This window comes from Anas acuta, chromosome Z, assembly GCF_963932015.1.
Source record: "Anas acuta chromosome Z, bAnaAcu1.1, whole genome shotgun sequence".
In the NCBI taxonomy this organism is placed as follows: domain Eukaryota; kingdom Metazoa; phylum Chordata; class Aves; order Anseriformes; family Anatidae; genus Anas; species Anas acuta.
Window position 1 is genome coordinate 29,150,018 of NC_089017.1, and position 10,803 is coordinate 29,160,820.

Sequence of the window (10,803 nt, forward strand, 5' to 3'; positions counted from 1 at the left end):
GTATGAGCAGCTGCTAGCAGTATAGGCTGGATATAACAGTAACAATCACATTAAGTCAAGCTTGATTTACACCAGTTTAAAACTTGTGGCAGTTGAGTTCATTTGTAACCTAAAAAGGAAAAAAAAAAAAAAAAAGTACCAAAAAGAACATTATTATCCTCCAACCAGGCACAATAAAAACCTTTGTTAACACTCAGGCTAAAAGCAGGTCTGATGCCAGAGGGCCTTAGTTCCAAAATTAAGTAGTTGTACTGTAATGCATCTCACAAGTAAAGGTTCGTTACACAAGGATTGTGCACATACCTACTTTTTAATTAAAATGTAACCTTCAGGATTTATGGCCTACAGTATGGGGAAAAATGCCAAAAGTTTTAAAATGGATCAACCCTGGTGTGTAGCTAGCAAGCAATAACTGACTACTTGTCACCTACAGTTGTACTAAATGTATCTAAAGAAACACACAGCCCTACAAAAGTTGTTCTCAGAGAAATATCATTGAGATGGGGTGTCTCTGCCCAGTTTGCTAAAAGTTCTATATGATATAAGCACAAATTAACAGCTTGATGAAGACATAATCTAATGCAGCTCTTGAGAAGCCTATGCCTGGGACTTGAGGAACCCCTCACATTCTACAATGTTGTAGAGATTTATTTTTTTTTGAAGAAGAAGAAAATGTTATCTGAAACATATTTACAACTGAACTCAACAGAGACTGTGAAATTGAACAGGCACTGCTCATTTGTTTGAGTTTTTTTGGTAAACATTTTGCTGGTTTTTGTTTCTTTCTCATTTTGCATCAACTTTTATCAGTCCATGCAACTTCAATGCCCTCAATGAAGAATGCATAATAAGCCATACTTCTTAAAAACCTTCTTTCTGCATATAGAGATACATTTGCCACATCAGTCCCTGTAGCACAGTTTTCGAAACCATTTCTGTCAAAAATACAGTAATACAAAGACTGGCTTTAGTGTCACTAGCTCACACTGCTTTCCATTTATTTAGGCCACCTTTTGTTTTACTGTTACTGTATCATGCAATAAAAGTATGAAAGGCTTATTCTAGAATATCACAATGCTAGTGGCACTGAAGACCTTTTCACAAATTCAACATACATTTGAATTGCAACACACAGATATTTCTAAAGAGTAATAACTAGTGAACCCTTTCATTAAAAAAAAAAAAAAAAAAAAAAAAAAAAACTACTTACAACCATTGAAGAAAAAATTGCAACAAAAAATGTAAAAATTGACCGTCTCCCGACTTGTCCCCTTTACTATTAACAAGGTGACCAACAGAGCTGTGGCGTGGAAACAGTACAAAGAGTTGTCATGGCAATAAGTTTGGCTGATGCAAAGGTCATTGTGCAGGGTTAAAGGGCAAAATCAGTGGTCCGTGTTATCCTCCAACTGCAGTGCTCCACCACACCCACACAATTTTGAGGAATTAGAAAAAACAGGGGAAACTAGCAGAAAGTGCAAATAAGGAGACAGTTTTCAGCTCCTTCAGTGTGGAGTAGAACATTCAATTTTGAGCTTTTCCTGTTTAACTTTATTAGCCTGCATACGATTTTACTCTTTTTTTTTTCTTTTTTTTCTTTTTTTTCTTTTTTTTTATTCTTTTCTTAAGTTTTCTATAGAAACCCAATAAAAAAGTCCAGGAGCATGCAGCTGGTTAATGTCAACAAAAGACCTTGACAGGATCATATAAACTATATTGAATGTCATGCTTGGGACCTTACTGCCAGCAACATTAGAGAGTTGTTTCATTAAATGTGAATACTGTACACTGAATATGGGATAACTTTCTGCAGCCTTCATAATCTCACACAGTAAATATAATTTAGATTTAGGTACAGAACACACTCCGGTGTCACAGCTGAGTATGTCCTTGTGCAATCTCTCTCATTAAGTCCTTATGAAGCTACAAGTTGCAAATCCAAAATTCTGCTCCCTGAGGACACAGCTATGTGAGACGTAAGTACTGTTTTTATTCTCTGCCTATCCTGAATTGCTCTGTGAACCTAATCTTAAATACCATCATGTAACAATCACAAAAACTTTTGCTAAAGGCCATATATACTAATAAAAAGACAGTGGTGCTTCCAACATTTTGAAATGCTCTGAAAACCAACTTTTCCAATACTAAATACAACAAAATAACCTTCATAAAATATAACTTTTCTCCATTTACATTTTTAAAGGATTAGTAACCTATGCTTTTCAAGCACAGGAATCTGTGAAATAACTGCTAACATGGACAGATTTTATTTTTTTTTAGCATATAAATTAAGAAACTGGAGAGTTTTAACCCAAGTCCAGTTTCCAAACAAGGAATATTCTTGTTTACTTTAAAAATGGAAATGACATATATTTCCATTATAATTGTTAAAAGTTAGCTTTACAAACAAGGGTATTTTAATTAAAAAAAAAAAATCTTAACAAAACTATACAGTGTACAAATTACTGTCTACAAGGTAGGCGGTTCATTCAGAAGATCCTCCTTTCTTCTCGCTACTTGCAGCTTCATAAATTCATTCACATATTTTCAATGGAGCTGCCCACCTGAACTTCACCCCACAACTATATTGCTATAATTAATATTTTTGCCATGTCTTTATGTACAGTCTCCTTCACTGCCTTTTTTTTTTTTCCCTTAGTCAAGCCTCAAACGTTCATGTCACTCCAGGGGGAACACACTTCAGTGGCACAGCCATGAGGCCAGGGCTGCAAAGCAACTTAATAAAGGCAGAACAGTGCACATAGAACGGGGTGGCTTGATTTAGTCAGAATACACTTCCTGGTGAAGGAGGAGGCCAGAGACTGGATTTGAGTTCTCAGTGTTATCTCAATCATTTGACTGCTGAGCTTGAAAAATAAAAAAACATAAATGAGAAGTCTCTTCAAACCAGAATTTTCTATCAGAGAGACATTTAAAAAACCCACAATTGCAAAACAAAACCAATTCATTCCCACGGAAGGAGTTTGATTTTAAAAATATTGCATCTGTAAATTTAATGTTTTCATACAAGAGGCCAGAAATAGAAAAGCTCAGTTAAGGGCATCCTTCTTTCTACAAAGGTAATCATTCTTGTGACTATTTTGTAAATTCAGTCTGAACTTGCTTCAGTTTCATTCTGGTGTGCTATTAAAACCTTAAGTGGGACACTCTGCTAATGACAAAGACAGAGCACGTGCAGACAGCTCAGCTCCTGAACTGCTCAATATCAGTGGTGAGCAGAAAAGGCAATATCATAGTTAATGTTACCAGGCCAGAACCTGAGTATGCCCTGGGTGGGTCAACTACATTTCAGCTAGTCTTAATAGTCATGTACTTAGGGAATTAATTCACTTTCTATAGGGCTCAGAAAGAGAGCAATGTACAATTGATTTTTGATTTTTTTGATTTTTGAATTTTTTTTTTTCCACCTTAGCTATAGATAAATTTTCAGGATTTGCTTTTCTACAGCTTCTGTCTCAGTATCCTTCCATGTCCTGGTTATGTAAGTTTCTCCTGCAGTGTCCTGCTGGAGACAAGGGGATGTGCCACCACCACCACCTCACAAGCAGCCATGTGCTGGCTAACGATGAGGTCTGCTGATACCCAGCACTCCATGGAGTGGCTCTTGCTGGAGCTGCGCCACAATAGGCAAACCTCCGAAAGGCAGAGACAACAACAAAGGGCTGAACTGTCCCACCAGGGTATCCCATTTAAAGTCTATTCCATGTTTGTTTTCACCTTAAAAATTTATGTGCTTTTAAGGAAGGGTCAACTTATCTTGAGCCATATGTAACAAGCATCCCTAGTGTCTCCAGCAACAGGCTGACTACTAATCTGTAAGCTCTGATTTTACTGGAAATGCACTTTTATTTACACCACCGTCTAATAACACCCATTCAGAAGCTCCTTTCCTATTATAGCCCAGAGCTCTCCATCCAACCTGCTGTATGAGAGGACATGAGAAAAGTCTGACACAGTCTGAGCAGGCTGAAGATTGGAACTCAGATGCTGTGTGTTTAAAAAAAATAGTTTTGATGTAGGGGAAAAAATATCATAAAATAAAAAGGAATATTTACCAGTCAAGCAGGCTAAGGGAGGCAAATTCTCTGCAGGAACAACTTAGTCAACTGGTCAGTGGAGTTATGCCAGCAAAGATTTTGGCCCTCTAAACACATTTCCTAGACAAAGCAAATGTCTTTCTATTCTAAGTTAAAAACATCTTCTTACATGAACACTTTAGGATGTAGTAGATTTGCCGGAGTGGGAAAGGCTTCATCTCACTGTGGGTCTGGACCTCCTGCTCTCTCTGTCTGCCTCTCTCCGTCTCTCTCTGTCTCTCTTGAAATTCGAAGTACAACAATTTCCTCAAGTCAAGTCTGCCTCCAACAGAATTCATTATTTATATTTTAAATCCAGAAATGATTTCAGCTTGCACCCCAGGTGGGAAGTTAAAAGAGGGAACCGATTTGAAAGTTTGTCACAGTAGGCAGAACAGTCGCTTTGCAGCCCTTGCCTGGCTAAGGGTGCACTGCTTCACAGCTACACTGTAAAGTGTTAAAAATCATCCCCACCCACCCCAGAATATATATATATGTATAAAAAAAAATCCCCGTCCATCTCTCAGTACATAAAAGGACCTCATCACACTGCAAAAATAGCAGTACCCACTTTGGTCAATTAAAACAAACAAAAAAAGCATACATTATTTTTTTTTCTTTTAAATCTGTGTACTTACCTACAATAACCAATACAGCTAAAAGCACTACCTACATAGGCAAAACTTGGTATTGCATAATTCGTATAAATTTGAATCCCCTCCCCCCAATATTAATTGGAAGATGAAAAACATGAAAGGTTAATAGAAAAAAACACCAAAATACTGAAAATATTGCTGGTCGATTACAATTCTTAAGCGGCAACTATACACAGCCATGATATGCTTTATAAATGTGAGATAAAGATATAACTGTCTAAAAAATCCATGATGTCACACTTTTTTCCCATCTGGAGTACAAAATATTTTGTCATAAAAATGGTAAAGATTTAAAATGATAATAAATGCAGCAAAACAAGTGTAGTGATGTCATTTTGTGTGTGTGTGTGGTTTTTTATGTGTTTTTTTTTTTTTCATTTGTTTTTTTTGTGTTTTTTTTTTTTTTTTCAATTTTTTAAATTTCAAGGCAAGGCACGTAATGTGGACATTATATCTTCGTGCAAATCAGGATTACTAGAAAGAGTATTTTAATTGATTATTTTTTAAGAGACATAGAGGCAAAATTTCTGCCCATGCACATTATATTTCTGTCAATACGTGAAATCTGTTGAACAAGGCTAACTTCTGAAAGCACCATGCAAGTTTTCAGCACCCTGTAACTGGACTTTAAGAGTGCATTATTTAAATAAAATCTTATCCCCATCCTGGTATTACCAGTTTGTAAACAGTAAGCTTTGCCCTTGTGGCATGGATTTGCCTATCTCTTTGTCTCTATGATGCAGATTATACAGAAAAATATAAACCCTATGGGTTCTTGATGCAACCAGTAACTTTAAATAAATAAATCCTACCCCTCTGTGGAGGCAGCAGCTAAACCAACATAAGTGCTGTGTTTTCATTGATTTCTTTTTCTCAAGGACATGATTTGTCTTGATGTAATGCCTTTTAATGCCCTCAAAAACTGAGGGGAAAAATAAATTTGTTCAAAGTAATTTTTAATTTATTTTTTTTTAATCCCCTCAATTTAGAGTCCAAGGGCTGAAGGACTTATAATGATGACCCCTTAGATATGATTTTTAAATTGCACTTGCCTCTGTAAGTGTTTCTTTAGTGGGAAAAGTTCATGTGGGTTGTTTTGTTTTGTTTTAATTTTTTTTATTTTTTTTCTGTTGCATGAAAAGATAACACTTTTACCTACATAGAGGCATTTCTTATATAGAGCCTGTGTGTTCATTCTGATTGAAAATTTCAAACTGTGTAACACACTAGAAAATGCTGAGTTAAGGGCCAAAGTTTAATAAATCCATACTGATAACTAAAGGCTACAGAGCATATTTTTAAAACATTTAGAAATCAGAGTGTTGAGAAAATGGCTGGCTCACAGCCCTTGTCCTCCTGCAGCTCTGTTGCTGCTGCCTAGCCTTTGTTTTGTGAGATAACCAGGAATAGTGATCCCATGCGTAAACAACAAGAATACTAAACCAATAAAACTAGCTTATCATGCAAATATTAAGGCATCTAGAAAGTCAGTTAAAATATATTGTCAGAGACAGAACATCTATTTCCCAGCGGACTTCATATAACAAAGGCTACTTAGCAGGGGCTGCATTCTACCCATTAGTGAAATATCATCGACCCTTTGTATGTCATTTCAGTTTTAACCATAAGGGAATTAGTGATTGTAAGTGCTGCAATTGCTGGTCTATTTTTGTCTTCTTTCTTCAGTTTCTTCTCTCATCCCGTCTTCCTTTTTTTCCTTTTTCTAATTTTTCTTTTATTTTTTTCCCTCAGTTACTTGTTTCTGCTTGAAGGAAAGGCTCTCCAATTATGTTCAAACCATAATTTGGGACATTTGTCGGCAGGATCGGTGTCCTGTTTGATACTTGAAAAGGAACCAAGCTAGCCCAGGTACCAGGACTGTTGGAAAGGGGGAAAGATAAAGAGATAGAGAAAAAGAGAGAGAAAATGAAACACAAATTAGACATTTTGCAAAAACCAGATCACAATGAATTTGAATCAGGATTAAAACAAATATTCATTATTAACAGCACTACTCAACATTAAAAAATAAATTAAACAAATTTCTGACTATTCCTTGAGATTCAAATTTACAGTTTTCTTTATAAAAGTATGACTTATTTGGAAGAAAAAAAATTGCGTTGGTCTCAACTGCAAGTAGCCTGTTTATTTATGGTAGTCTCCCAAAATTGTAGAGGTGATATATAAAGCAGACACCACTAAACCATATATATAATACTATATGGCAGCACAGATGTTATTTAAGAGCTAATAAAATGTATTAGTGTACAAGTTTTTTCATCTCAAAAACAAATAAATAATAAATAAATAAATAAATAAAAGCTCAGTGTTTAAGTTTCCTGTGCAATTTCCTACTTGCTTTCAAACCAGCAGTTTACACTGTCTCAGTCTCAAGATGTGTCTCTGAGGTGCGTGAGTCCGCAGTAGAGTAGAGAACTTGGCCTAGAGAACTTTTAATATTTAAAAAAAAAAAACTGTTTTGGCGTTGTTTTTGGGTTTGGTTTGTTTTTTACTTATTTCTACCCAAAATGTTATAGTGTCCATAACATAGGGTCCAATGATGTAAACAATTGCAGTCAAGAGTAGCAGTGAGTACCATAAATTTTTCAAAGACAAGTCCATGGCTTTGGAACTAAAATCACCATTTCAAAAGCACTATGTCACTGAGGAGCGTAAGCTCCAATGGCATTCACATGTTTGCCAGGCATGGACTACTGGTAGGTACTGTAAGCCATCAGTATTTGCAAGATGGGTACTCAAAGAAAGACTTCAGCTGCCTCTATTCAGTAGCCAGAGCAGAGCCTGGGCAGCCTTTTCCTTGGATGTATTTCTGGCAACTCAGAAATAATGGGCTTTTGAGAAAGTCTGGTTAAATGCATTCAGAAGAAAAACAGCATCATTATGTCAGCAATCATTGGCAAACAAGTAGAAACAAAACTGGACGCACATTGTGCAAACACATATTTCCTGCACATTTTATTGTAGCAAATGTTTCTCTGCACTAGTTATTTCCACAAACACAACAGCTTACTTGAGAGCACACTCTGGGATTAAACTGATATGCTTCATTATAGCATGTCTGAAGACTAAAGTCTCTGGCACGTTTTGTGAAGGATGGACACTGGAATCTTTCTTCTTCTCTCTCTTTGGTCAACCCTCTGCACCACACTCTCCCTGGATAAGCACGTGCACTTCTGCATAATGCTGGCAGCAGGCATAAAGAGGAAAACAGACCCTTTTTATCTCTTTTAAATGCATACATAATAACTTCATTTCACTTGGCAGATTATGGGATCTTTGAGTTGCAGTTGTGTGAACACTGACGAAAGGGGTCACTTTATTTCATAAAACCCAGGGAATGTGTTTCTCAGGTGATTTATACTGAAAATAATAGAAAGAGGTTCTCTCATTTACTTCTTTTTGATACTCTTTACACCCCTCTAAACCTGCTAGTTTACTATTTTGATTCCTACCAATTATTTCAAGTTCTATGTTTTATACACACACACACACACACACACACACACACACACACAAAGAGGAAAAATTCACAGACCTGCTTGTTGCTTTTTTTTTTTTTTGCCCCTTCAAGAAATTATAAGAAATACGAGTTTCCTGATATGTTTAAAATGTCTGAAGTAAAAATAATATTCAATAGGTTTGGTTTTGTTGTTGTTTGTTTTTGTCATTGGGTATATTCTTAAAGGTTACCTGAAAATCTGGGTAATTGTAACCTCTTCAGTTATTAAAAAAGTCTTGCAATTATTTTCAAAACACGAAGTCAGCTAATCTATTTGATTATAGATTTTTTTAATATCTATTGACTATTTCAAATACAGCATTTTCTGTTGCTCATGAAAGAGCTCCTTTTTGAAAATGAAAATCAGTTATACAACAAATCTTAAAATTTACACAAAGAATTAAACCCATTTATATATGAAAGATCTGCCCAATATGATCTGATGAAAAGATTAAGGTTTTAAAAAATATTCAGTACCAGAGCCTCATTCATGAGGCTTAATTGTTTCAATATTTTATTCATCTTCCTTCACAATTTGTTTTAGAATGCATTTCTTGTTCCTTCCTATTTGGATTTCAGTGATGTTAAGAAGTGAACTATGAAATAACAGACACAATGCAAATCATTTCCAAGCACAAGCACAGGGATCTGAAAAGATAGTAATAAAGAAGGAAAAGAGGAAGAGGAGGAGAAGGAGGAGGAGGAGGAAGCGTATGAGAAGGAAGAGGAAGAGGAAGAGGAAGAGGAAGAGGAAGAGGAAGAGGAAGAGAGAAAGAGAGAAAGAAAGAGAAAGAGAGAGAGAAAGAGAAAGAGAAAGAGAAAGAGAAAGAGAAAGAGAAAGAGAAAGAGAAAGAGAAAGAGAAAGAGAAAGAGAAAGAGAAAGAGAAAGAGAAAGAGAAAGAGAAAGAGAAAGAGAAAGAGAAAGAGAAAGAGAAAGAGAAAGAGAAGAGAAAGAGAAAGAGAAAGAGAAAGAGAGAGAGAAAGAGAGAGAGAAGGAGAAAGAGAGGAAGAGGAAGAGGAAGAGGAAGAGGAAGAGGAAGAGGAAGAGGAAGAGGAAGAGGAAGAGGAAGAGGAAGAAAATGCAGATTTGTTTGCTCAGGATCTGTCTGAATACACATTTTACAATTTGTAGTGCTTTGCTGTCCTGTTACACTGGATTTGCAGTGTTTAGCCACTTTAACAAAACAGAACACTAACAAAAAGAATGTAAATTTTCTGCAATGTCAACATGGTATTTAAGAAATTTCTGTTGCAAAGGCTAAATACACAGCTTTCAGGTTATCTTTCTATGGAATTACAGTGTACTTCAGAGGCTGGATATATGTGTGACTATTTTTTCTTCATTTTAAAGTTCAAAACCTTCTAATGAATACAGCAGGTGAAGGAAAGAAGTCAGAGCTGATAAGGAGCAAATTGCTATTTGTAGCAGCTCTCTTATCCAGTACTTCACACAGGAGAAAGACAGCTTGATTTTTTGGAAAGTTCTCAATAAAAATAAATTGCAGCAAGTGACTAATAGGACTGTTGTTGCTGTATGACTAGCAAATTTAATAGGGATGTTTCTTTAAACCTTCCAAACCTTCCATCTTACATTGCGATCCTCACAAAAATGCAGCATGCAGTAAATTTGTCATTGCTGCTTATGAATCCTCAGGGAACAATAAATCTCCTGTATTTTAACACTATGCAGATCCCATCTGACTTCAGGAAGTCTCTTGCTTGCAAGACGCCGACCGCCACTGCAGAGCTGCCTACCACCTGCCATGGATAATGGTGAAGGCACCTCTGACTCTGGGAAAACAACGTGCCATCCATGGGCTGGAAATACGATCACTTGTAAAGCCCTGGAGAGGGGCCAAAGTCTCTACCCACCAGGCAGGGGCAGGCCCTGGGGCAGCAGGGAAGGGCAGGCCCTGCAGCCTGTCCACCAACACTTTCATCCTATGCAAGGATCTTCAAGGCCTAGTGAAATCAGGGTGTATTTTGGAAATCAAACTCATCATACTGCAGTTTTATGTGACTGTGTCTGGGGACGCTCCAGGCCTGATACTACCACCCAACATATAGTGCAGGCAAAAGAAGAACCCAAGTGAAAAATATTGAGGTAAATAGCACTGTGAAGCACTAATCAAAGTGCCAAGTTCTGAGAATAACTCTGATATAAGCCATAACCAAAAGATAGCTCAGGCTTTGTGAAGCTACATACACATACAGTTGTCTATCCAGTATTCCCACCTATGCCCCATAACATTTGCAATAAATTTAATTGTACTTTCAGCTACATACAACCCACTCCTTTCTTTGTAGTTCCCCTGTGCCTCTGCATGCAGCAGAAACAGACTGTCAGCCCAGACCAAGGTCCCCCACCAGTTATCTCAAACCTGCTCTGAAGGAACCTTCTGTGAGAACTGGGGAGTTTAGCTTCTGCATGGAAACCATCGACAGTCCTCTGGAGAACTTACTAGCAAAAGTGCCAGCTAGTGCTGGCTGCAAAATACACTCTGCCTAGGGCCCACACAGGTGGCAACTG

At 36.9% G+C, this 10,803-nt stretch overlaps 1 protein-coding gene across 15 annotated transcripts in view; it reads right to left on the reverse strand.

The window, feature by feature from the left end:
* Positions 1 to 665: 665 nt before the first annotated feature.
* NFIB (nuclear factor I B) overlaps positions 666 to 10,803 on the reverse strand; it is a 187,000-nt gene continuing 176,862 nt past the window's right edge. For 13 of the 15 annotated variants that reach the window (XM_068667975.1, XM_068667981.1, XM_068667979.1 and 10 more), the window contains one exon: positions 666 to 6,631. In XM_068667975.1, coding sequence (XP_068524076.1) covers positions 6,502 to 6,631 — 130 coding nt within the window. In that variant the 3' untranslated portion in view covers positions 666 to 6,501. The remainder of the gene's footprint in view (positions 6,632 to 10,803) is intronic. The other 2 variants (XR_011091472.1, XR_011091470.1) reach the window with 1 other exon arrangement.